Source organism: Ursus maritimus, unplaced genomic scaffold (assembly GCF_017311325.1).
Source record: "Ursus maritimus isolate PB19 unplaced genomic scaffold, ASM1731132v1 scaffold_29, whole genome shotgun sequence".
NCBI lineage: Eukaryota > Metazoa > Chordata > Mammalia > Carnivora > Ursidae > Ursus > Ursus maritimus.
The window spans coordinates 25996407-26024373 of NW_024425452.1; the positions used below are offsets into that span (position 1 = coordinate 25996407).

The window sequence follows — 27967 nt, forward strand, 5'->3', positions numbered from 1 at the left end:
GTTAACCTTATACCTTGGCATTGAAGTTCTAGGATCTCAAAGGAAGAATGTGATTCAGCTAGAAGAGGCATGAACAAAGTCCAAAGACAGTTAAAGGAACTTTGTATCCCCTTTTAGAGAGAGGGTTAGGTTGTGTTTGGTTGTATGAGAGAAAATTGTAGGCGAAAGCATGATTTTTCTGTTTTTCTGTTTTTTTTTTTATAAGTTAAATATGGTTAAAATATGGTTAAAAAGGGTATATATAGACGTCAAGTTGATGAGGCACAAACTTTAGTAGCTTTGTACTATGGCAGCTTATCTAAGACGGAGCTAAATGTCTCAGAATTTCCCTCCCTGTATGGTTCTGAGTTGGTGTTGGCCCAAGAGACATTTTGTGTGAACTTGGAAGCCAGCAGTGAAGCGGAAGCCATATTGTTTACTCTCTGAAGGTCAGTGCAAGGTGCTCCGCAGGTGAGCCACTGGCCCTCATTGTTACTGATCTGCTAGCTTACTTTGTGGGTGCGGGCTGGCAGTGAGGCCTGCGCTCCTCCAATTCTTAGAAGATCTCCTCCTTGAGCTTTTCTGAATTCTGGGCGAGGTGCATATGCAGCCCTTGGTGAAAGATAGCAGCTTCTCTCGCTGGTTACCCAAGACAACAAAGTAGGAGGAGGTAAGAGAGACATGGGTTCCAGTTCTCCCTCATGTCTCCTTGTTCTTGTCCACAGTTAGCTCTTCTCCCCCTGCCTGACTTTGAGCGACTTTAGGTTCACGCAGAGGCCGTGGCTGCTCCACTGGCTGCCATGATTGGGTAGGATCAGTCTCATAGTGGTTCTGCTTTCTTGTTGAAACACACCCTAAAGACAGGTCAGGAGGGACACGGGAACTGGGGGGAGTTCTTAAGCCAAAGGCCTTTCGGTTTTCATGGGAGGAACACTCATAATTTTTTTAGTATTGAAATTCATGAATTTTATGTAAAAAAAGTTTCTAAGATGCTACCTTATAGACCTCTTAGTAAAACTGTACCATTTGGTTGTTTTCTTCATAAATGAAAATGGTGTTTATATTCATTATAGAAAACTTGGCAGATTCAGGTAATCACCAGGATATAGACAACATTTTGGTGAGCAACCTTCAACGCTTTCTCAGTGCATATATCTACCACGTATATGTATACAGAAATACACTTGATTTTTATAAAAAAGTAATCATATTTAAATTCTGTTTTATAAAACAGATTCTCTATCCCCCCAACTGCATATCATGAATATTTATCTCTAGATAATTAGTCTCCAATTCAAGAACATAATTTTTAATTACTTCACAGTATTCTGTTGCATGGATATACCGTAATTTATTTAATCCAATCTCTTATTGTTAATCTCAGACTATTTTCAATTTTTCTTAATTAAAAAAAGACTGAGGGGTGCCTGGCTGGTTCAGGTGGTAGAGCATCCGACTCTTAATCTTGGGGTCGTGAGTTCCAGCCCCATGTTGGGTGTGGAGATCACTTAATAAAAAAAAATTTTCTTAAAAAGCCTCTGAGATGAACATTTTTACTAATCCTTTTAACAAATTTTTATTGAGTAACTGTATACCAGGCATGTAGTAGCTTCATCTCCATGCAAATCTACATGGCTAAATTTCTACATGGTTAAGTTTTGCAACAAGTGTGTATTGGGAGAAGGAAGAAATAAACAGAGAGGTACATAAATTTAAGATCTGCATAGATTTAATTTTATAAAATAGGTTATTCTAAACTTTTCCATAGGTCTTCTTGGAATGCAACATTTGGAGTCCTCTGACATTTGCTTACCTCTAGAATAAACCTGAATTTATTGATCCAACTTTGTGAAGCTTGAGAAGAATTTTCTCCATGTTCCCAACTTCCCTTTTAAATCAGTGTGCCCCCAAATTGCCTTTACCTGTAGACCTTCTTTGACCCCCTGTATACTGAAGTAAAGTAGAATCTCAGTCCCCATCCCAGAAACAATGTTTGCATTCTGATGTGATTCTCATACATGCTGGAGTTTGAGAAGCACTTGTTTAGACCTCCAGGCTTGGCTCACACTTGCCCCTGGTCCTCCGCTCTGAACAACAGAGGTAAGGAGACTGGATCAGCAGTAATAGTTGTGTCAGGGACAGGATCTGTACCCAAGGATCCACTCAGACACTTTGCACTATCCTCAAGCCCTGCCTGCACAGGAAGCCAGCCACTAAAGATAGGCTGCCTGTAGAAGACATAGGGGCATAAGGGACCTCTGCGAGCTGTTCGGCAGGGTGAAAATGGGTGGAACAGGAAAGGGAGGAAAGCAAGTTCCTGGACTCCAAAAACCACAGTTTGTCTAGGTGCTACTTTCTCCCTTATTTAGCACATAGCTTTGTCACGTGACATCCCTTTGCTGACCTCTTTTCCTTTTGCATTTTGCCCCACAGGAAAAAGTCACCATCTAAAACTTTTCTCCACGAATTAGAATTAGAAACTTTAAGTTGTCAGGGACTGAATGTGCCTGTTTTCCAACAGTTTCTGGCAGTTCTCTGCTTTTATGGTGTAGTCATGGTGAAACCTGAGACATCTGGAGATGGTGCCAGTGCCAAAGAACTGGAGAAGGAGCTGTTGAGAAGCCGGGGTGGTGAGGAGCTGGCGCTCCGGAACTGTGGCACCACGGCTCCCGTCCTGCTGGGACAGGAGAGCCACCCCAATCCTACTTGTGTTTCTACAAATTTCTCCCAGCTTTACAGGTCTAAAGAATACTGTCCGTAGCAAACGTGTTTAGAGACAGCCAAAAATGTAAAGCATCTCCCCAGATAATTGCTTCTCACAGTTCCAAGTAGCAACACCTAACTTTTGCGTGTGCCAGAATTCCTTCCTTGCTTTGTTTTTTTCAACTGAGAAACCACAACATTTTCCTGGAGAGGCAAACAAAATACCTTAATTTGTGTTTTAAGTAAAAATAGTTTTTCTCCTGTCCTTTCATATACATTAAACAACTCCCCAGCAAATACCTTGGTTTGGCTTCAGTGTGTGTGCATGTGTGTGTGTTTGCCATTTCTCTAAAATTATGACTCATAGTCTGGGGGACAATGATTGATTTTTTTCCACTTCGCATAGCTGCTCTGAATTTCTCCTCACAAGGATGGGCCTGTTTATTCACTCTGGGCATCGCTGGTAGAGCGCTAGTGTAAACAGCCCGAGGAACCCGGTGGGCTGGGGAAGTGGGCGCCCTGTGTTCTCCGCGGGGAGCAGGGATGCCGGGGCCAGGTTGGGCTGGACCGCATTTAGAGCCCGCTCTCTGACCCCCCCTGGATTTTCGGTGCCGGCCGGAGCAGCGAGAAGCGCCATTGTGATGCCGGTGGGAGGGGTGGAGCCACCAAGTCCTGTCTCAATTTAGACTTCTCACTCCGCTTTTAGGCGCGCCCATTTCAGATTGCTAAACTCCAGAGTCAGGGGAAAAAAAAAGCGGGGAGGAGGTGGAAAGACACACCCCGCGGCGCCCGCGAATTTCCCCAGGAGCGGACGGTGGCCCAGGCAGACGCGGCCAAGATGCGGGGCTGGGCGTTCCTGACCGCCGCCCACCTCGTGTGCGTGTGGAGCGCGGTGCTGGCCGCGGCCCCCGGGTAGGAGCGCGGGCGCGGGCGCCGGGCGGGCGCGGGGCGGGCGGCCCGGCGGGCGGAGGGGGCGGCGGCTGTGCGGCCGCGGCTGGGAACCCGCCGCGCGGCGCACTCCCCAGCCGGGCACCGGCCTGGAGGCTAGACCGTCTGTCGCTGCCGCTGGGTTCTCCGTGGGACAGTTACTTTCTCCGCCGGTGGAAGTTGTTGAAGCGTCTTTCTGGCCGCAACGGCTTTCTAGAGAGTCGTTTTAGTTTTAGTACACGTTGCCTCTGCTTTTCCCTCAACATCTTTTTTTTTTTTTTCTCCCAAAGAGCGTGCCTTCTTTTCTCCAAGGCGTGTGATGTATTTTTTCCCCAAACTAGGTCTCTCAGCTTCGCCGTTGGCAAGGTGTGGCTGAGGTGAAGTGGTTCGGGTGCAGACACTGTAGGAAGATAACTAATGAGACACCCACATGAATGGAAAGTGCCCCACTCCTACGGGTTTTTGCAGCCAAGCCTTTACCCTTGACTTGGGCCGAGAAAGTGCTGCTTTGCTGACTTTCATGCGCTGCTCCACCTGGACATTTTACCACTGGGCGTTTCATTTCCCATGGTATATTTCAACCAGTGGTATTTGTTAGATGATGTTTTCTGGGGCAGATGCCCATGGGTGAAGGTTTGAATAAAAACCGCAAAATGCGTGTGTGTGTGTGTGTGTGTGTGTGTGTGTGTGTTTAAGCCAAGAAAAAAATCACGCTGGGATGAGGTTGTCTGTAAAGGAGAAGTTTAGAGGCTTGTACGTTGCCAATTACTTTTGCACGCCCCAGTGTAAGCCATTTACACTGAGGCTTATCGTGTGCTGTTTGTGGTTTATAAAATGGAAATAATAACACATGCTCTCCTCTAGTGGTGCACGAATTACTGCATTAAGATTGATTTATGGGAATTCTTGTTTCAATAGCGTTTCAGTGCAGTTGCTAAATGGAGCAGTGGGGCAATATTAGAATAATTGAAACAATTGCAAATGGCACAGTATGGAGAGTGTATCTCACTATCTATGAAATTTGGGGATCGGAAAGGAATGGAGATGTAAAGATAAGAAACTGTGTTTTTCTCTTCTCGGGAACTCTTTAGGCCTAGGTTTCTGGTGACAGCCCCAGGGATCGTCAGGCCTGGAGGAAATGTGACTGTTGGGGTGGAGCTTCTGGAACACAGCCCCTCCCAGGTCACTGTGAAGGCGGAGTTGGTCAAGATGGCAGCCAACCTCACTGTCTCTGTCCTGGAAGCGGAAGGAGTCTTTGAAAAAGGTAAGATAAACAGCACGAAGTCTTACCCTTCTGTAGTAATAACTAGAATATGTTAATAAAGCCATGTGTTAGGTAGGGTAACAGAAACACCTGAGTGCAGTGTTTTATGTAGTACACTTTTAATTTTTGTTCACGTAGAGTCCAAAATGGTGTTCCCAGTGGCCTCCCAAGTGGAGATTCAGAGGCCCAGGTTCCTTCCACTTTGTGGCTCCCTCACCATCAACATGTGGCTTCCAAGTCTGAAGGGGAAGAGCATGGAGTTTCTCATGTGGGAGGTTTCTATGGGATAGGTCTAGTAGTGGCTCATATCACTTCTGCTCCTCTTCTGATGGCCACATTTAGCTGCAAAGGAGGCTGGGAAATGTAGGCCAGTGACTGCCGAGAGGGGGAGATGGGCAAGGTCAACAGTCTGAGGCAGAACTATATTTATATATAGTTTACATAAACCATATGTAACCATGTTTTTTTATATTTATTGAGTGCTAAGGATTTTACTAAGTAGGCCTGTGGAAAGGAAAAGAGCTACACAGTGTTAAAGTTCAGTTTTATGGAATATTTCTTAATTTTTAAAGTACAGGAAGAAAAGGATATAAATGTGGGAGTCATTTATAAAAGAACCCATCTCTCTTAAATTTGGATTCTAATCTGGTTTAGGATTAAATTGGATCGATGAATATCTTCTTTTTTAATATGAAGGGAAAAATAATTTTAGGGGTAAATACTTAAGCTTTTTTTCCATTAAAATGAACATTTATTGTATTTTTTTTTCTAACTGCAAAAGTAGTATATACTTGGTGCTTACATCCTGGAAGTAAAGGAAATAAACCAAGATGACCCATAATTCCACCACCTAACTATGAACACAGTTAACTAGAAGCTTGTTTAGATGTTTAGTCAGAGGGCAGAGATTGAGGCATAAATGCCTATAATGTTAAGAGTTATCTGAAAAAATTAATTTAAGAACACATAATGAAGGGTGGAAGGGATTCCACAATAGTTCACTTTATAAATGTTTATCCTCTACCAACATAGAGAAATTAACACCATCATGAAAGGAGATAAAATCAGTTTATCTATATCTGTGGTTTTTTTCCTCCACTGGAGGTTGACTGACTAGGGGGGTAAGTTTGGGGTAGAAGTCAGGAAGAGGTGTTGTGTATGGGGGCCAAGCCACTTTGTCTTTCATAGGAGTTCTGTCAGGAAAATGCAAGGCCTTGTTTCCCTGGAGAGGAAATACAGATTAGTGCTTCAAATCTGAGATTGTCTTAGCACCAGTTGTATGATCTTATGTGGTTGTGTAACTGTTCTGAGCCTCAATTTCCTCACCTGTAAAATGGGGATAATGAAACTTACTTTCCAGAGCAGGTATAAAGTGAAAGTTAGTATCCAGCACCTATGAGGAACTCAACACCAGCTCTTAATATTATAAGTAGTAATACTGAAGAAGAAGATGCAGGATGCATAATTTCCTTTTATATGAGGGTAGACTTCTGCTTTTGTTATTGAACTATTATTTCTGAAAATGAATGACCTAGTCTTATGATAATGGCTAAAGAAAATATTGAAATACTAAGTCAGAGCAGACAATACTTAATGTAGTTCCACATTCATTATTTATTCACTAGGCATTATCATTTTGGCTCTACTAGTGTGGCAGTTTTACTGCAATGTAGAGGTCCTGAATAACGTGGATGATTTTGATAAATATTTGGGCTTTGCTCAGATGTTTGTATACTCTCATGTTAGAATTTCTACTGCATTATCTTTCCTGCAATCTCCTTTATCAGTCTCTTTTCTTTTTTCTGCAAATAGTACCAACACTGCAGTGGAGGTGGGGGGGCTGTGGCTCATTTTAAAACTTTTTTCTTAGATTTTTCTTTTGGGAAGAGAGTTGGTTGTATGTCTCTGGGAAGGCTAAAGTGCTCGAGACTGGGTCAGATAACACTATCCTGAGAGCAGAATGAATCTTTGAAAAAGAGGAAGAGAAAATGTACTTCTTTCAGGGGCTGTTTTTTGACTCTATTGACATATAGTGTCATTGAAAATGCCATGGCTAAGAGCACTCTCTCTCTTTCAAAGGAGAATGTTACTCTGTTATCAGAGGCTGTGAGTCATTGTTCTCAAAGCAGATGCTTCATGTAATGTTAGGACTGAAGGACCAAGACATTTAAAAAAAAATCTGACTTCTCCAGTTGCAGCAGTATGTAGACAAATGAGCATTCTAAATCAATGGATCTTCTAAATTCAGAGATTCTCCCAGGTTTCATTTTTATCTCCCTTGCCACATAAACACAAATACATTTTAAGTCTGATTTATTCATTACTTTTTTATGGGGGCTTCCAAGAAAAGGTTGGTTCTAATAAAGATTCATCTTCCAGCAAAGCTGGGTATAGAGGGGTATTATTTCTGAGTGGCTGTTTCTAACGGTCCGGGTCTTTTTAGAAGCTGAGCAGTGTTTCACCGTAACCAGAATGCATTGGTAGCTTAATTTGTGTCAGAAATGGTTATAGGGGCGCCTGGGCGGCTCAGTTGTTAAGCGTCTGCCTTCGGCTCAGGGCGCGATCCCGGCGGTCTGGGATTGAGCCCCCCACATCAGGCTCCTCTGCTGGGAGCCTGCTTCTTCCTCTCCCACTCCCCCTGCTTGTGTTCCCTCTCTCACTGGCTGTCTCTCTCTCTGTCAAATAAATAAATAAAATCTTTAAAAAAAAAAAAAAGAAATGGTTATAGCAAAAGGATTCAAATTGCAGAATATACTTTAAAAAAGGGATGGGAGAAATTGGAGAAGGGGATTAAGAGTACACTTATCTTGATGAGCACTGAGTAATGTATGGAAATGCTGAATCACTATATTGTACACCTGAAACTAGTATAACACTATTTATTAACCACACCGGAATTAAAATAAAAAAAAAATGGAAAAATATAAATAAATTAAAAAAAAGAAAAAAGACGGAAACGTATGGCATGTCCTCAAGGAAGAGTTCATTTATTTGTTTGACAGATATAGGGAAGATTTTATTTACATTTCCATCCTTGACGCCAGCAGCACTGATTACATTATAGTTAATTCATTTTTAAATATATGAAGTCCCCATTTATTGGGGATCAGTTATGAGGTTTTTGGGGTGAACAGTAGCCCTTTAGAAAAACTGTTTCTACTAAACTTTGTGGCATTCTTTAAAGGTATATTAATGCCTCTTCAGTGGTGAGATTCAGACACTGAAGTGTGCTTGCCATTACCACCACTAACCCCACCACCACCACCACCATCACCCTCATTGCCACCATCACCATCATCACCCATACCATCATCCCCTTTATAGTGAATAGAGCTAGGTCCATAGTCTTCTGTTGTATAAAATAGTTAAGTGGTCATAATTGACAAAACATGTTAAAAGTTCAGCAGGTAGTAATTACCAGAGGTAAGAAGATGGAGTCGCTTTTGGCATTTGAAATCAAATCAGACTGCATGTTGGGTAGAGGGTGAGTCTGTCCCCTTATTTCTTCCCTTCTTGGTTTTTATCTTTTCCATTAGTGAGATGTCACCCTGGAGTTCCATGCTAGATCAAAGAAAAAAAGTTTAAGAACGTTTGAATTCATGGGTCACAAGTGAGAACTATCTTCTCATCTGTGAAGGCATATGGAATGATTGAATTATTTTTGACGTCCTTGATATCATTATTATTATTTTTTTAAAAGATTTTATTTTTTTATTCGACAGAGATAGAGACAGCCAGCGAGAGAGGGAACACAAGCAGGGGGAGTAGGAGAGGAAGAAGCAGGCTCATAGCGGAGGAGCCTGATGTGGGGCTCGATCCCACAACGCCGGGATCACGCCCTGAGCCGAAGGCAGACGCTTAACCACTGTGCCACCCAGGCGCCCCTGATATCATTATTTCTGCTTTATTCCCCTCCTCTTTCTATAATTTGAAATGTTCATGTATAAACTTTCAGTGTTTCTCTTGAGTGAGATTTGCCTCAAATAATAATGAATGCACCCTTTCCCCTCATTAATGAATTCATTGTGGCTGGTTCACATAAACCTGATTGAAGAAAAAACCAAGGGGGTGCCTGGGTGGCTCAGTCAGTTAAGCATCTGCTTTTGGCTCGCGTCCTGGGATCCAGTCCCACATTGGGCTCCCTTCTAGCAGGGAGCCTGCTTCTCCCTCTGCCTGCCACTCTCCCTGCTTGTATTCTCTCTCCACCACCCCCGACAAATAAATAAATAAAGTTAAAAAAAAAAAAGAAAGAAAGGGAAAAAACCAAAACAAAATGTTAGCTGAAGCCGTGAGTGCTCTGCGGGGCAGGCATCTCGTGGTGAGTGCCTGCTGGTTGGGATACATTTATTTATTAATACATTTATTTAATACATTTATTAATACAGTAAATACATTTATTTGTTTATTGTGCCAAGCCGACTTCCATCTTCCCACTGAGGTATTGGCATGAGATGTACTCTATGAGTGTATCTGTATCCTTTAATAATTGCTTTTTCCTTTTGCTTTAAAATGTTGAAGCATTAATGGGGTGTTTACTTTCTGTTTTTTAAGAGTGAAAAATTCTTCTTCGTCCTTTATTGTCTTTCTGTCTTTCTCACATTGATGAAGGGGTATTTTATTTTCCATCTTAATCCAGTAAGGGTGGGAAATCAGTGTTTCTTAAGTTTGAGCTATTAGCTGAAAAACTTAAAAAAAAAAATCACCCGATTCAGTTTGGATGGCTTTCTGGTGGAAACAAAGCTCCTGAACATATATTTCATGGCTTGTAGATCAAAATCAGTCCCATGGTTTTTATGAGAGTAGATTAATTAGTGTAGCGTGTGGGCGGGTCTCCCAGGGCAGGTTTTCACAGGCAGCTTTGCCAGTAGAACTCAGTCTGAGCTTGTAGTTAATGAGAATTATTTTTAAAGGGTGTGGACTCTTCATTCACATGTCTTTGCTATTGTGCGTGAGATACACACACACACACACACACACACACACACACACACTTACAAACACACAAGTAGGTGGGGCCGGAAGATAATCGTGATGTGGTTGGGCTCTGAAGCCAGGCTACCTGATTGTCCTTCCATTAGTGGTTGTGTGACTGTGGGCAGTCATGATCTCACCAGGCTTCAGTTTTATTATCTGGAGAATAGTGGTTCCTGCCTTATGCAATTACATGGTTATTGTGAAGATTAAGCGAGGTAACATGTTTAAAGCACTTAACACATAGGAATTATTCAGGAAAATGGTAGCTGTTGTTATTAGAAAAGAATAGCAACAATCATGACGGAGGCAATTATTAATCATCAGTTGGGGTGATCGTGTACTGGGAACTCTATAAAAGGCACATCACTAGGAGGGGCTGGGAGGGGATTTAACATATTAAATACTGAGTTTCCTTATTGTGCCAGGGACTTAATGCACAATTCTTTTTTTTTTTTTTTAAAGATTTTATTTATTTATTTGACAGAGACAGCCAGCGAGAGAGGGAACACAAGCAGGGGGAGTGGGAGAGGAAGAAGCAGGCTCCTAGTGGAAGAGCCTGATGTGGGGCTCGATCCCAGAACGCTGGGATCACGCCCTGAGCCGAAGACAGACGCTTAACGACTGTGCCACCCAGGCGCCCCTTAATGTGCAATTCTTAACTTCAGTAACCTTGTGAGGAAGGCGCTATTATCTTCATTTTAGAGATGAAGAAACTGAGGCTAAGAGAGGAAAAAATAATAATTTTCCAGAGTTAACGAGGTAAAGAGTGAAGTTGGTTCTATTGGTTCTGAATTTGCAGGTTGAGACTGACTGGAAGAGCATGACATAGTTTTCTGTTTGTCTTACTTTGGGATATTGATACAATGTTGTATTGGTCATCTTCCTCTAAAATTATTGTCATGTTTGATTGTGGTGATTTAGTCCTGGACCTAATGAAATCGAATCTGGAGCTGAAGAATCACAGTGCAGTGCTAGCTCTCCCCATAATTTTCTTGGAGTCTTAAGGATTTTGGATCTGGATGGGACCTCAGAGATAAGCCAATTCAGTCGCCTAATTTATGGCTGAGGAGACTGAGGCCTGGTGTTTGATGATTTGCCCAAGGTGAAATCACTTACTGGTAGCAGAGCTGAAAACCTCACACGTCCCCAGATTTGCAGTCCAGTGCTGTTTCCATTATACTCTAGGAAACTTTCCTAACATATGGAGAACTGTGTGTTAAGACCTAGGATATATTTGCAAATGTTGATTTTTCTGATATGGAAGAAAATAAGGCTAACTAAGGAGTTTTAAAATGCTTACCTGCATATTTGTGCAAGTTTCTTATTTCAGCTCAAGGTGGAGTTGCTCTTTATGGACTAATGGTTCTTCATGGGGCGTGGGTGGGGCCAGGAGCCTCATAGGTCTTTCTAACACTAAATTCTTTTGCTGGGTTTCTCACTGTGTGAGTTGTGCTGATTAAAAGCACAGACTCAGGGTGCCTGGCTGGCTCAGTCAGGAAGCATGCGACTCCTGATCTCAGGGTTGTGAGTTCGAGCCCCACATTGAGTGTAGAGATTACCTAAAAATAAAATCTTCAATAAAGTGCAGACTCGTGGCCACCCCTTCAAGACATGGGTAAGATCTAGGAATCTACATTTTATTTCAGGCAGTCATCACAAGTGATTCTTAACCACATTAAAATGAGAACAACTACTCTTTACTATCTCATGAATGGCTCCTGACCGAGTGCTGGAAAGCCTGAGAGTGAGAGGCGTGCCTTTGCAAGTCTATGATGATTCATGGCAGCTGAGAGAAGTCCCCTCCCAGACTTCTGTATTTGCTTTCAAGCAGCCCCCAATCCTAAGCGTGGTTGTTCATTTTAAGCGATGGATAATCGTATTTTGGGGTTTGATTATGAATCAGTGATTGAGTGAAGCTGAAAATGAACATACTGATTCTTTAAACTCCAAGTTAAACATGTGCTGCTCCTTTTCTAACACGAAATGAGTCACTGGGACAGTGACTCACTGAGGGGTTGTGGTGGAAATAGAAATCAGATCCTGCAAGAATTTGGGCTGGGTTACTGTTTGATCCTTTTTGTTGTTAAGAGGGCTTTACAATGCTGAAACTAGTTGTTTGCCCAATGACCTTTTCCTCATTAATTTATTATTTCTTGATTATTTGTTGTATGTGATTGTGGATGAATGGGGACAGGTGGGGAATAAAAGGAAGAAAGGATTAGAAAAGGCTCAGAGATTCCAGAAGGATAACATATAAGATTTAGAGTGCAGAAGGCTGAAGAGTTTTTGCTTTTTGTTTGTATAAAAAATTCAGTGTGGTTTGTAAATAGCGTTTCTTGTGTGTGACCCTGTGCCTGGTGCTGTTACCTTTTACATCCAGAGCTATACAAATGTCCACTCATACGTGTTCCACTCCTGCTGATATATTTGGCATTTAGTGGGAACAGTTATTTCACATACTAGGGGAGGGGAGGGTGTGCCGGAGGAAAGAGCTGATGGCTGGGAGTGGCAGCCATGGAGGGGATAGAGGTTTGTGTGTCTGTTTTCTGAAAAGATGCTACATTTTGCTTTAGATGTAAGTTTGGGGAGACATCCAGGTGGAGATGTACAGCAGATAATTTTGAAAATGTAGCTAGGGAGAGAGTTTAAGGCATTGTTTACACAGAGGCAGACAATACTCGAAGTCTTGGTGGGAATGCAGGAGATGTGCAAGAGAGACAAAGCTTATGGAGCAAGACGGTTGACAGAAGCTTGGATGAAAGAAAAGAAATCAATGAAATGGACAAAAGATGAGCAGCCAGAGACAGGGGTAGATTGAAGATGGTGAGATGTTTCAGAAGCCAAGGGAAGAAAGTTACAAGAAGGAAAGTTTTGGTAGTACTCAGTGTCCCAGAGGGTCAGAGAAGAGAAGATGAAGACAGAGAAAAGGACATTGGTGATCCTTAAGTGAATGGTTTTAAGTTGAATGTTGGGAGCAAAAGCCAAGTTTTAAGTAATAAATGGGTAGTGAGAATACATAAGGGTGTAGACTACTCTTTACTGAAGTTTGACAGTTGAAAGGAGAGAGGTAGATGTTCTCTTAAAATGCCCAGTAGAGAGGTGAAAGTGGTTGATGCAAAAGGAAGGGGTAGATAATTCATGGATAAGAAGTGGTGGGATCCAAATTAGGAGCATAGGTAAGTGGATTAATCCTTAAAAAAAAAAAAAGTGTACTTTTTGTTTTGATGCAAGAAAGAGATTGAAGAGAATGAATAAGGAAAGAAATATTTTGAGGTATAAACTTGAGATAAAGAATAAAATTGGAATACAGTTTAAGGGAAACTTTGCAATAGTTATTTACCTGCCTCTAAAATGTACATGTCTGATCATCTCTTTATAGGGAGTGGGGATATATATTACAAGTAGTGGTCCATTGGAGAGAGAAACACAGAATTGGAGATATTCCCTGGTGGTGTCCAAATGGGTCCCTGCTGGATTGTGGAATGTTGGAATGCAAGGGCCGATACTTGTATTGGGATCAAGGGAAGGAACACAGGAGAATAGAGAAGGGAAAGGGGTATTTATGTGGTAGTATGCTTCACTTGAAGCCCAAAGGCATTGGGTGGGTATTTTATTATTGCCATGAGATTGTCAGTGTGAGTAAGAAGTGGAATTGTAATTTATTATCTCTTGGTCTGGGCTAAGATGATCATCAGACCAAAGGTGCAATGACAGAACTTGAGGAGAAGGAAATTATAGTGGGTTCTGGTCTGGCTTTGTCTCTTCTGTTCTTCATTTCTCTTAGGAAGATTCCATGACTTGACTTTCTTCCCTTGCCAGGGTGAGGGTAAAATTGGCCAAAGAAAATTTGGTGGAGGGAGTTGGGTGGGGAGTAGTGGGAAGGTCCCTGGGTCTTTAGTTTTGAAGAAATGACTCCTGAATTAATCTAAAAACCAGAATGGTAAAGAGCTTAGAAATAAACAGGGAATTACATTCTCTTAAGAGTACTTGGTAGCTTCCTTTTGGTAGGGCAATGTTGGGAATTTATATTTATGAAAATGAAGCTGGTAGAAATGATTTAGTATTATAAATTTAAATTTCACTGAAATCTTGTTAAATCTTCTCATAAATATAGTTGAGACAGGCCATTACTATTTTGAGAATTCCAAATATTTATTAGGCATCACATTGTATATGGCACAGTATTGGGTGGTGCAAATGTTTGGCTCCTCACAGGGATGCAAAGTAGGTTTCATTTCATGTGCCATCTCAAGTTGATGGTAGAGGCTGCTTGGAGTGTGTGTTGGTGGTGTCAAGGTCAAGTCTGGGTTCACCAGAATAGAGAGTAGATGGATTCGCTGTGTCTTCCCTGCGCATGGGAATGGGGAGTGTGGTCTGAATGCTACAAAGGAGCCTGTTGGGTTGAAGACTTCTTCAACTTCTACAGGGCTGCATGGGGGCTTGAGGTAATCACAGCATGATGAGAGAGAAAAGGTCGAAGAGTGGGTGTGTTCAAATACTACCATGAGAACGCACTAAGCTACAGAGGAGGGGCAGGGAGGGAACATGAGATTTTGTTTGGACTAATATTTTGAAAGTAATAGCCAGGTCTGATCTGTGCGGTTTGGGAGGCACAGTGGGTCAGACTGGGGGCTCTAGAACCACATTGGTGTCGAACCCTTAGCGCTATCTCTTACTACTGAAGTGTCCTTGGGCAAGTCACTTCATTTCATCTAATCTCAGTTTCTTCATTTGTATGATGGCAATAATAATAATAATAATAGTACCTACCTTAGAGCGTCTGTCTGAGTATTAAATGAGACAGTGCTTCAGAGCTGCTCTGTGCAGTCTGGTAGCCATGAGCCACCTGTGGGTTTTGAGTGCTTGAAATGTGGCTTGTACAAATGGAGATGGGCTGCAAGTAAAAAATACACACTGGATTTTGAATACTTAATACCAAAAAATGCAACAAAGCTGAACTCTTTTTAAACTTGTAAATTTTTAATATTGATTACACCTTCAAGGGTAATGTTTTGGGTATATTGGATTAAATAAACTATGTTATTCAAATTAATTTTATCCATTTCTTTTCCTTTTTTTCTTGGTGTACTGCTTTAGAACATTTATCATATTGTCTGGCACGTAGTAAGCACTGGGGAATGTCAGCTGTGTCGTCCGTAGCATTTCCGAGTGACACGTGTTATTACTGATACCGCCCTGTGAGCTCCAGCTGTGGCATCAGACCAGATCTCCATTGATGGCAGTTTGAATGTGACTCAAGCAGGCCTTCAACCTTATTCCTTATCCTTTGAGAAAGGAGGAGATCTCTCTAAAAAGAGCACCATACCATAGGGGACAGTAAACTTTTCCTATAAAAGGCCAGATGGTAAACATGGTAGGTTCTGCTGCCTTATGGTTTTTGTTGTTTGTCTTTGTAGCAGCGAGGTAGCTATAGAGACAGTGCATAGTCAATGAGTGTGCTCATGGAACTTTCTGGGCCCTGAATTTGGAGTTCATATAATTTTCATGTGTCATGAAATATTATTCTTTTTCTTTTCCCAGCTATATAAAAATGCAAAACCATTTTTAGCTCACAAACTGTAAGAAAGTAGGTGGGGCTCTCTGGCCCGTGGGCCATAAATTGCCAACCCTGCCATCATAAGTGCCCTGGACATTCAGTAGCCCAGAGCCTTGTTTGACTCTTGGTTTTTCACATGTATTGAACCTAACGTTTAGTTTATGCTGTACCATTGTATTTATTTTACTTTTAGCGGATTTTGTTTGACCTATTGATGCTCAGTGGTTTAAATGGAACAAAATGTTATTTATGAAACTCATGTTTATTGAGGTGTTTGTAAATAAGGAGAGGCAGGAGAGAAAAAAAAATTAAAGGCGTGTGTAAGGGACCAAAGGAGGTAATTTTGCTTTGTTTTACTTGAAATGCCTGTCTTTTCTGTATAGGTTAAATGCACTGAAGAGTTACTTAGCTTTAAAGTGACATTAAACTGTGAAGCAGAAGCATATTTTAAGGTTTTGTCTTCCACAGATTTGTAGTGGAAAACCCCATTTCTCACTTTGTCTATCTGTGATCAAAGAAAATGCTGAGTAATGAGAGAATAGTTAGTAACTTGGTAAGGAGGTCCAAGTTTTCAGCTAAGAAAGTTATATACTTAAGTTTATATTACTGAACAGCAGAGAGCTACCAAAAATAATTAAGCAGTAAATACTAAGTCAGGCATATAAATATATATGTGTGTCTATGCATTTGCATATATATTTATATACGTACATGCATATACATATATACATATGTATAGTGGAAAAGCTGTTTTGTTTACCATAGAAAATATTTTTGGATCTGGTGGATTTCCAATTGCCCATCACCCCTTCCCTTCAGCAATTCACCGCTGAGCTATTTGGTGAGCACAGATGTCAGAAGAGGCAGCATATGGCATTATAGAGTGTGTTTAAAAAGCTAAGGGAAGGTTAGTTTTTGTGTATGCTTATTACACAACTTAAAAATAGCTTGACTCTATTTGTAAATCAAACGGTCAGCTCTCAGGCTTGTGCCAAGTGTGAAGTCTTAAAACAAGGTTTCTTTTGAGTGGCTTCGCTGGGAAGGAGAAAGCATCTGAAAGGCTTCTAAGATTGACTTTCTGTGGTTATACACAAAAATGACCTGAGTTTTACAGGCTTATCTACACTAATGGTGAGAAGGACTTTTCGTCACAGAGCGGATCTTTAGTCTCTGATTTAAAGGAGTGCCAGCGTTTCCAGAGTGGTGCCTGTTTCCGCGCATCTAAGTGGAGCAGAAACGGTCATAACAATTTGCAAATGCTGTCTATTTAATCTTCAACCTAGCAACAGCGCAGAAAGACATTACTATTCCTCATCCACATTCCCACCACTCTGCTCCCAGTTTTAGGTTTTGGCTCTGTAAATTATTGCTAGAATGTTCAGACTTTCACATAAGGCTGAGTAAGTGCCTAGGACATTCCAAGCTGCGTTTGTAAATTTGGAGAGAACACAAGTTGAAAAAATAAGTCAAGTACTTAAAGTTGACCTTTTAATAATGACACATGAGACCAGTGAGTGGGATTTAAATTGGATCTCTGCACATCCTTTGAGCCACTCCCTCAATCTAGCAAGAATTAGGGGTGTGGGGGACATCTCTGCCCTGACGCTCTGGCTTTTGGGTACAGCTTCTCTTTCTGGCTCTGTTTTTCCTGGGTCTATGAACAGACACCGTCATGTGTCAGAGTAGTGAGAGCCAGGCATGCGGTCAACCTCCTCTTCCAATTTTTCTGTAATGAGAAAACCCCTCGAAGGTTTGACCCAAAAGAGCTACATTAAAAAAAAAAAAGTCCTATGAAATGGGATTTCCTGCACTTCAGATCTGGGTGGCTGGTCTTGAGTTGCTGAAATGCTTGCCCTCCGATTAATCAACCTACTGGATTTATTTGAATTGTAGGTTCACAGCTGTTTTTTTACTTTCTCCTTGTTTAGTGTCTCTTAGATAAAAATAAATACCCCCGCCCCAGCCCCCTGCCCCAACACACACACACACACACACACACACACACACACACACACAGAGTCTTTGCCAGTGACAGGAGGTAGACTGTGTGTCAGGCCATGATGGAAAGGAAGCACATTGTTTCCTCCAAGTCACTGGCCTGACAAAATGGTCAACCCTGATGATTTATCCTAAAGTAATGAAAAATAAATACCTCTCCGTAATCGAGGGTACTGGTGTGTTGGGGCTGTGCTTTCTGCAGTTTCATTTTGTCCATTTTCTCCCAGCGAGGGATATTGTGGTGGATGCTGTGCTGTACCACCCAGGTAGAGCCCTTCAGAGAAGGACTGGCTCCCCCCAGCTCCTGGGAGTGCTGCGGCAGACTGCCCTCACAGCCAGCCCCCTGTGGGGATTGCATCTGCTGCAGAGAGTCACCTGCCTTGCCCGAGGGGCCCCCTCCTTGGGTGAAGGGCCTGCCCTGTCTCCCTGGCTCAGGACAGTTCTCAAGGGTCTTGGCTGCTTCACACCTCTGGAGCCTGCCTACTGCCTGTGTCCCCCGCCCCCAGTCCTGTCTCCTTCCTTTCCCTTCCCTTCTTCAGGTGCTGATCACAGGAGCACTCCCCACAAAACCCCTGGTTCCCTGGGATCCCAGCTGTAGACAGATGTGGTTATTGTCTAACTTTCCTTTAAAGAGGGATTTTTCAGATCTTGAAATTAACTTCAAATGTATCGAAAGGGTAGTGTGAAGAAGTGGTATGAAAGTCAGGAAATTTTCTAGTTTTTATATCCTTTTCAGAAGTTTTTGTATAACGTGAATTATTTTAAAATTAGTTCTGCTATTGCAGTGCTTATAGCAGAACTCTAGAGTTTGGGAGAAACATGGATGAAGAAGAATCTCTAGGTTCTCTGATGACTGGCATAGAGCCGAGGAGAGGAGTCCTGAGATAATAGAGGTTTTGAACCTCTGGGACAGAGTGGGGCTACCGTGCACAATGAGGCTCTCTAGGCTGGGGAGCTTTTACAATAATCAAGGGTATGTAGAGTAAAAGCACAGAGGTACAGCTGCTGTTCTTGTGCTGAGTGGCAGCACAGGGTGGCAGTTCCCACGAGCCAGGCTGCCTGGGTTAGAATCTTGGCTCTGTTACTTCTTTTGTGTGTGTGACCTTGGGCAAGTCACGTAATGTCTCTGTGACTCTGGTTTCCCATTTGCAAAATAAGGAAAATAATACTTAATAGGATTACGATGCTGATTAGATCAGTTAATATATGTCATGCTTTTATAACTATAAATAGTAGCTATTATTATTTTATTCACCAAATTAAAAAATTGTAGGCGATCAGATCTAGTTGGTTGTTTTATTGCTTCTGAGCAGAAATGTGAGTCTTCTATCCTCTAGACCAACATTATCCAATAGAAGTATGATTCTACCACATATGTAATATAACATTTTCTAGTAACCAAAATAAAAAAGTAAAAAATAGGGGCACCTGGGTGACTCAGTTGGTTAAGCATCTGATTCTTAGTTTTGGCTCAGGTCATCATGATCTCAGGGTCCTGAGATCGAGCCCCGGGATGGGCTCTGTGCTCAGTATAGAGTCTGCTTGTCCCTCTCCCCCACGCTTGCTCAAGTGTTCTCTCTGGAATAGATAAATAAAATCTTTGGAAAAAAAAGGTAAAAAATAGGGGTGCCTGGCTGGCTTAGTCAGTGGAGCATGTGACTCTTGATCCTGGGGTTGTGGGTTTAAGGCCCATGTTTGGTGTAGAGATTACTTAAAAATAAAATCTTTAAAAAAAAGGTAAAGAAAATCCAGATAAAATTAATTTCAATAATATACTTTATTTAACCCAATAATCATAAATATTACCAGTTCAACATGTATTCACTATGAAATTATTGCTGAGATAGTTTACATTCTTTTTGCTTTTTTAAGTCTTAGAAATATGGAGTGTGTTTTGCATTTGTAGCACATTTCAGTTGCTCATTTCAGTAGCCACTGTGGCTAGAGGCTATTGTCCTGCACTGTGTACCTTTAGAGGTTTGCTAGTTAATCTTTTTATTTCAAGAGTATTCCATTCAACCATTTCTGTGAGTCAACCACCCCAAAACTTAGCAGCCTAAAACAACGGTAGTTCATTATTTCTCACGAGTCTCACTCAGCCAGCTTGTACACACAGGACTGGTGATGATTATTGCTTGAATCAATTATTACTGTGATAGTTGTGAAATTTCCTAATTCTATGATTCCTTCTATATTTACTAGTTGGAATTCTGTGGTAAAGAAGAACTTTTTCTTCTCCCTCATTTAGTCATCTATTTAATTATAGAGCAGTATGAGCTCAGGACTCTTACCTTATTCAGTAGGTTATAATCCATAGTTTATTTGAATGTTCAAGTGTTCTGACTATTCCATTATGTATATCATTATATGTATAATCTTTTATTTATATTATTTATATATATATAATTTATACAGATATATAATGGAAAGATCAGACCATTTGAATATTCAAATAAAGGCTTTTTTTTTTTTCAGATTTCTCATATTATCCCTGTCCCTACACATGCACAGCTTCCCCCATTATCAACATCACTAACCAGAATGGTACATTTTTTTTTTTTTTTTGTAGCAAGAAATAACCCTATACTGACACATCGTAATCAACTAAAGTCCATCGTTTACCCTAGGGTTCACTCTTGGTGTTGTATATTTTGTGGATTTTGGTGAATGTATAATGACATAACCGTTATTATAATACTATACAGAGCATTTTCATTACCCTGAAAACCCTCTATGCTCTGCCTGTTTGTCTCTCCATACCACCTTGCAGCAACCTGATCTTTTTATTGTATCCATAGTTTTGCTTTTTTCCAGAGTGTCATTTATTTGGAATCATACAGTGTGTAGCCTTTTCAGACTGGCTTTTTTCACTTCACAATATACATTTAAGGTTCTTCTAGATGTCTTTTCATGGCTCGATAGCTTATTTCTTTGTAGAGCTGAATGATATTCCATTGTCTGGATGTATCACAGTTTATTATCCATTCACTGACCGAAGGAAACTTGGTCGCTTCCAAGCTTTGGCAATTATGAATAAAGCTGCTATAAATATCTGTGTGCAGATTTTTGTGTGGTCATTAAGTTTTCAGCTCTTTTGAGTAAATACCAAGGAGTGTAGTTGCTGGATTGTATGCTAAGAGTATGGTTTTTTCTTTTTTTTAAAGATTTTATATATTTATTAGAGAGAGAGAAAGAGGGGGAGTGGCAGGCAGGAGAGGGGAACAGGGAGCCCGATGTGGGACTCGATCCCAGGACCCTGAGATCATGACCTGAGCCGAAGGCAGAAGCTTAACCCACGGAGCCACCCGGGTGCCCCAGTATGTTTGGTTTTTTAAGAAATTGCCGAACCGTCTTCCCAAGTGGCTGTACCATTTTGCATCGCATACCAGCAGCGTGTGAGAGTTCCTGCTGCCCCACATCCTGGCCAGCATTGGTGTTGTCAGTGACTGATACCAGTGTCCTGGGATCTTATTGTTTAATTTGCATTTCCCTACAACGTTGAGCATCTTTTATTATGCTTATTTGCCATCTCTGTATCTTCTTTGCGGAGTTGTCTGTTAATGACTTTGGCCCATTTTTTAGTAGGCTATTTGTTTCCTTATTGTTTGTAGAGTTTGGATTATAGTCCTTTATCAGATGTGTCTTTTGCAAATATTTTTTCCCAATTTGCAGCTTTTTTTTCTCATTCTCTTGACATTGTCTTTTGTATAGCAGACGTTTTTAATTTTGATGAAGTCCGGCTTATGAATTCTTTTAAAAGATTTTATTTATTTATTTATTTGAAAAAGAGTGAGAGAGAGAGAGCACGAGTGGAGGGGGGAGGGAGAAGCAGACCCCCCCCCCCCACTGAGCAGGGAATCCACATGGGGCTCAATCCCAGGACCCCATGATCACGACCTGAGCTGAAGGCAGGTGCTTAACCAACTGAGCCACCTAGGGGCCCCTTAATTATTTCTTTAATGGATTGTATCTTTGGTGTTATATCTAAAAAGGCCATGGTCATCTAGGTTTTCTCCTATGTTGTATTCTAGCAGTTTTATAGTTTTGCATTTTATATTTAAGTCTATGATCCATTTTGAGTCAGTTTTTCTGAAGGGGGTTAAATCTGTGTCTAGATTCACTTTTTTGGATGTGGATGTCCATTGTTCCAACATTATTTGTTGAAGAGACAATCTTTTGTTCCATTGCATAGCTTTTGCTCATTTGCCAAAGATTATTCGACCATATTAGTACGGGTCCATTTCTGAGCTCTCTCTTCTGTTCCATTGATCAATTTGTCCATTCTTTTGCCCACATTGCCTTGATTACTGTAGCTTTGCAGTAAGTCTTAGAGTTGGTAGCACCAGTCCTCCAGCTTTGTTCTCCTTTAGTATTGTGATGGTTATTCTGGGTCTTTTGCCTCTCCATATAAACTTTATTTATTTTATTTTTATTTTTTTAAAGATTTTATTTATTTACTTGACAGAGAGAGAGAGACCCAGAGAGAGAGGGAACACAAGCAGGGGGAGTGGGAGAGGAAGAAGCAGGCTCCCAGCGGAGCAGGGAGCTGGATGTGGGGCTCGACCCCAGGACCCTGGGATCATGCCTGGAGCTGAAGGCGATGCTTAATGACTGAGCCACCCAGGCGCCCCTCCATATAAACTTTAGAATCAGTTTGTTGATGTTCATAAAATAACTTTCCGGGATTTTGATTAGGATTGCATTGATGAAGTTGGTAAGAACTGATGTCTTGACAATATTGAGTCTTTCTATCCATGAACATTGAATATGAATGAATATAAATGAATTCACTCATTTAATCCTTCCTTGATTTCATTTATCAGAGTTTTGTAGTTTTTTTATACACATCTGGCACACATTTTGTTAGATTTATACCTAAATATTTCTTTTTGGGGGGACGCTAATGTAAATGGTATTGTTTTCAGTTTCAAATTCCACTTGTTCATTGTTGGTATATTTTTAATTGAGAACACACTGTCTTCACATGCGCTGAGGTATGTGTTAAGATCAGAGCAAATTCTGCTCCATGAGGATATTCTCAATTCCATCTATTCCCCCATATTGAGCTACTTAAGTGTTTCAGTCCAGATATTTTATAGGGTTTGTCTTTTTGTCTGGAGAGTACTATGACTCCCTCAACAAATATTTTTACAACACAGAACTTTTCAAATAAATTGTCTGTACTTATGGTTCTTTTGAATGTCTCACCAAGTTTAGTTGCTGCAGTATCATAGGGCTTCTCAGTTTCACTTCAGTTCACTATAGAATATGCCTGTTCCATTAAAAAGAAGAACTTAGTGAGGAGACGTTTCTTCCCACAGGTTGAGATATTACCAAAGCATGATTACAATATTTCAAAGTTAAATCTTGTGCAACTTAAACCAATCTCATATCAATATTTTACTAAACCAAAAAGATTCAGGACAAATGCTACATCAGGCTGCTGGGACAGCAGCATAACCTGGGATGATCCTGGCCAGGATTCACTCTGTGTAAAAGGCCTTTCAGGATCTGGTCCAGCCTCATCTCTACAATCCTCTCCCTGCCAGCTCTTTGCTTCTGTAGACTCATGCTGAGCTCCACTCTTTTGCATTTGCTGCTGCTCTGCCTGGAAACTCCTCCCTTCCTTTCTCATCTGGCTAATTTTTCCTTAATCCTACAATCCTAAACTTCTGGCATCATTTTCTCTAGGAGTCTTCCAATGATCCCTGTGAGGTGGGCTCTACCCTGTTCTGATTGCAGCCCTTCCATGTTGTGCTGTATCTGTTCAGTTGTTTCTCTTTCTTCACCTTTTCAAGACACTTTCTGTCTGGGGCGCCTGGGTGGCTGAGATGGTTGAGCATCTGCCTTGGGCTCAGGTCATGATCTCCAGGTCCTGAGATTGAGCCCCACATCGGGCTCCCAGCTCAGCAGGGAGTCTGCTTCTCCCTCTGCCTTTCCCCTTGCTTGTGCTCTCTCTGTCCGTCTCTCTTTCAAATGAATAAAATCTTTAAAAAAAAAAAAAGACACTTTCTGTCCAATGTCCTATTATTTAAGAGTCCTGCTTTTTGCTTCCTGTAGTGACAGTTATTGGACAAACTGATCTGTGCTCGGTGATAAGGGATTTTGATGAATTGCTTATCTGCTGCTGAAAACATATTTGTATTTCACTGAAGCCATTGGGGCAGTGGTCTTCAGGTGGGTATGCACACATTGGGGATTGTGCAAGACCATTTGTAAGGGTGTAGGCAGAAAACGTACTAACTTTTATTTCTATTATTTTTTTGAGCAAAACTAAGAAATTAAGGTTTTCTAATATTTAATATTTTGGTTGAGAATGTGTGTGTGTGTGTGTATACATATATATATATGACTTTATAATCTAACTTGACATTGGTGATGTGTACTGATTGACTGAGTGCTCCGTGATGAAAATTGGAAGACCCTGCCGTAGAGGCATGCTGACATCCCCGGCGGATATCTCTTCCAAGTTTGTCGGCGCTACAATGACTTATATTTATCGAGTGCTTCCTACATGCCAGACACTGTTCTGTACACTTTATAGGTATCAACATACTTATTCTTCACAACCACCTTATGAGATTGGTACTATTATTAACATGCTCATTTTATGGATGAAAAAATTGAATGCAGATAATCAGGTAACTTTTTCAAGGATGGGGCTAGTACGTGGTTGATTGAGTGTAGAACTGGTGGTGTCTAAGTCCAGAGGCCACTTATAGAGAGAGGCCCGGCTCCGTAGTGTGCTCTGCTCCGGTGTCGGTCTGTTCCTACAGGGGAGACACATGTGGCTTCCAGGAGGACAGGGACCATATCTGTCTTGTTCATTGTGGTAAATACTTCTTAAATATTCACAAGTATTTCTTTTTTTTTTTTTTTTTAAGATTTTATTTAATTATTTGACAGAGATAGAGACAGCCAGCGAGAGAGGGAACACAAGCAGGGGGAGTGGGAGAGGAAGAAGCAGGCTCATAGCGGAGGAGCCTGATGTGGGGCTTGATCCCATAACGCCGGGATCACGCCCTGAGCCGAAGGCAGACGCTTAACCGCTGTGCCACCCAGGCGCCCCTTCACAAGTATTTCTTAAATGAAGAAACTGTGAGGGTCCACCGTCACCTTTGAATTCATGTCACTTAAATGGGAACTTTGGATAAGTACTCTTTTATTTTTAACTTGAAACATTTTTTCCCTTGAAGTAATTAGATCTGATGAGAAATTGGCATGAGTTAAATTAGCAGTCCTATGTTTAGAAACTGTACATGAAAAGAAGTCTGCATCACTCTAATACCAGTGAGTCAGTTATGAGTCCCAGCTCAGCCCTGATATGACTAATGCCTTCCTTTTCTTCCTTTATCATGAGGATCTGAGAACATAAGAAATAAACCTCAGCTTCTTTCTCAACATGGATTGAAGTGTCCCTCAGATGTGTAGAACCTTAAAGCAGCAAGAAGAATAGCAGCAAAAAATGACAACAAAAATGATAATGGAAAAGAGAAGCAGAACTTAAACTAATTTTGGGGGGGACTCACCCACTGACAGCTTTTCAAGTCTGGCTCAGCCTTCCTTAATTCTTTGGCACAAGGTTCTGTAGTAATCTCTCAGGTGTTCTGGGCTTTAATAAAATTTTTTTGTTTTGACCAAATAAGTTTATGATCCTGTAAGCTTATGATTCCTTCTACATCTGAAAGAGTATTAGGAGAGTCTTCGGAGTTGTGTATTTTATCTCATATTCAAATTATGACTCTATTTTCTTCCCTGTTTTGCTTTTAGGCTCTTTCAAGACACTTACTCTTCCATCAGTAAGTATCCATTTAAAAAATTTGGTTTCAGGAATATACATGGCTTTGATCAGTGAAACAAACAAATTAATATTTTGTTGACCTTTATATCAATTTACATTCCTTGTGAGTTTAGCTTGAGTTCAGTTCCACCTTTAGATTAAGAACACTGTTACCTCAGGGAGATTGGTTATTAGCCGTTTCAAACTCATAGCAGAGATTTTCCTCTTGTAAAACAGGGAACTTCACTGAGGGCTGCTGGCTTGGACTGTTGCCACAGACACCTGCATCTGCCTTAAAGAACCTTGCAGTTGACAGTGTGTAATGAACACTCTGTCCTTCAGTTTCTCTGTCCTGGAAAAGTGGAGTGCCATGCTGAGCCATATTGAAGGCTGAGGCATTGGTGATACTGGTCCTGTCTTTGTTTAAACTTTTTTTGTTGTTGTTGTTGTTCATCATTTAATTTTTTGCATTACTTTTGCTATTTTAAAATATTTAAAATATTAAAAATTTATTTATCTTGATTACTGAATTTTTTTTGTGTCCTCCTTAAGTTTTGCATCTGAGGCAAGGGCCTCCCCCACCTCACCCTTGTCCCAGCCCTGGAAAAGGGGGTAAAGAAACTGCCTCTGTTTCATAGGGAAGACTCTGGAGGTGAAGTAAGATGTGAAAGTGCTGTAAACTTTGCTATAGAAGTGGAAAGGGGTTATTATTTTGTTGAGAAAGTCATAAAACCTGATGATTACCTGCTGTTTGTGAACTGATCCTACTTGTCGTAGCTTTGATTTGGGAGTTTGTACTTTTATTATTATGTTTTGTTTTGGAGTGTCACAGTTTGAATGTACCACAGAGAACGGAGTCCAGCGCATCCAACAAGAGATGCCATATGGTATACTTTTCTGATGACTTTGTTAAAAAAACAAAATTCAGCCTAGTAAATTTGAAGATCTAATTGGCTTTATTAAGCAGTTGGGCAGGATCCCATCTAGCAAGTAGAGGGGAGCTCCAGAGTTGTACAATATGGAAGATTTTTGTAGGAAGGAGGGTGGGGCAAGGAAGTTATTAGCAAAAGAAAAGAAAGGATTGTTCCAGGCAAGGTCACCTTCCCTTAGTGGGGGAGGGCAGGGGGTCTTATCCTGCAGATTACCTCATCTTCCTTTGAGGGGGTGGGGATGGAGAGGGCCCATGTGACAGATTACCTCATTGGTGCTTGTCAGAAAGTTCCAGATTGATTGCCCTGAAAGTCCACTCCTGGAGAGGTTGAAACAGCAATTAAGTCTCGGTTTGGTCTTCTTGGGGCAAACTAGTTCGCATGGGGTCTGTGGTTTTCTTTTGAACAACTTTAGCCCTGATACTTTTCATACTTACTGTAGGATCAGCATTACCTGATCAGCCAGCTTCCCCCATTTCCTCCATTACTTATCAGAGGTTATAAAACATATTCAGAAACCACATTCATTTTTGCAGGGAAGGGGTCGTTCCTAGAGAATACAGTGCTCCCAAACAGTAGTTTATAAAAATTACTTATATTCTATAGCTATTGTTTCTTACCTATTATGTTTGTGCTTTCCTTACTAAGAAATATAACTGCTTTTCTACTGTTAAATAGAAAGTAGGGAAAAAGAGGCAAAGCAGATGGAAAAGGGAGGAAAACCCAATCTCAGTGATAATAAAACATTGCATTGTGTTCATGTGCCCTAAAACATTAGATGCTGGCCATATGCTGTTGAAAGAATATTCCAATGAGATGATTAAGATAAATCCCGTGTAATACAATTGTCCTACAGCAGAAGGGGCTGGGATTTAAGTCCATGAACCACAGTTTATTTTTTAAATTTTTTAAAAGAAATAATTAATTTATTTGAGAGAGAGAGAGAGAGTGAGAGCAAGGTGGGGGGGTGGTGAGGAGCAGAGGGAGAGGCAGACTCCCTGCAGAGTAGGGAGCCAGGTGTGGGGCTTGATCCCAGGATCCCGAGATCATGACCTGAGCCAAACAGACGCTTAACCAACTGAGCCACCCAGGCGCCCCCAGGAACCACAGTTTAAAGTACAACTGTCTGGTTTCATCAGAGAAGCCTGCAGGTGTGCAGAAAGGCTGAATAGAGAAGGCATCAGGCGAGATGAGGGCACCTGGGCTTGTTCCAGTAATGTCAGTTTATTATAAACTGTACTCGTCCAAACTATCATTAAGCTGGAATTTGGCTGTTATGATTCTTTTAAGTCTTACCTATGTGAAATACGAACTCCAACATCCTATATTTGTCTTTAATATTAATGCCATTTCTATTGTTGTAGATATAGCAATTATCTATTGAAATCTGTACAAGAGATTATATTTAGGACTCTATCCCTTTTCTAGTAAAACAGAAATTTAAAGACTTAGTCATAAAGTGGGAAAATGTGATCATGCTTGGCAAAAATAGAAAGTTCTATATTGTTATGAGTTTTCAGTTAAAGAAGACCCAACTTTCAGAGTGTGCACTTGCATTCTGATGTTTGTAAATGTAATATTTTAAATTGTTTTTTAAGGTTCTCATGAATTTTTGCTGTAAAATATATTTTGACTGCATTGAAACAAATGTGTTTTTAATATCCGATTAGCCCATTGTTTCTACTTTTGATACACTACAATCAGCTTTTAATAAGTAAATAAAAAAATTGATGCTTAATATAAAGATTATTATTATTATTTTTTAAAAGATTTTATTTATTTATTTGACAGAGATAGAGACAGCCAGCGAGAGAGGGAACACAAGCAGGGGGAGTGGGAGAGGAAGAAGCAGGCTC

General features: G+C 40.9%; 1 protein-coding gene across 1 annotated transcript in view; it reads left to right on the top strand.

The window, feature by feature from the left end:
* Nucleotides 1-3514: 3514 nt before the first annotated feature.
* Nucleotides 3515-27967, top strand: part of CD109 (CD109 molecule) — a 128599-nt gene continuing 104146 nt past the window's right edge. The window contains exons 1-3 of the mRNA XM_040643674.1: nt 3515-3594; nt 4701-4873; nt 25173-25201. Of these exons, the coding sequence (XP_040499608.1) occupies nt 3521-3594; nt 4701-4873; nt 25173-25201 (276 nt within the window). The 5' untranslated portion in view covers nt 3515-3520. The remainder of the gene's footprint in view (nt 3595-4700; nt 4874-25172; nt 25202-27967) is intronic.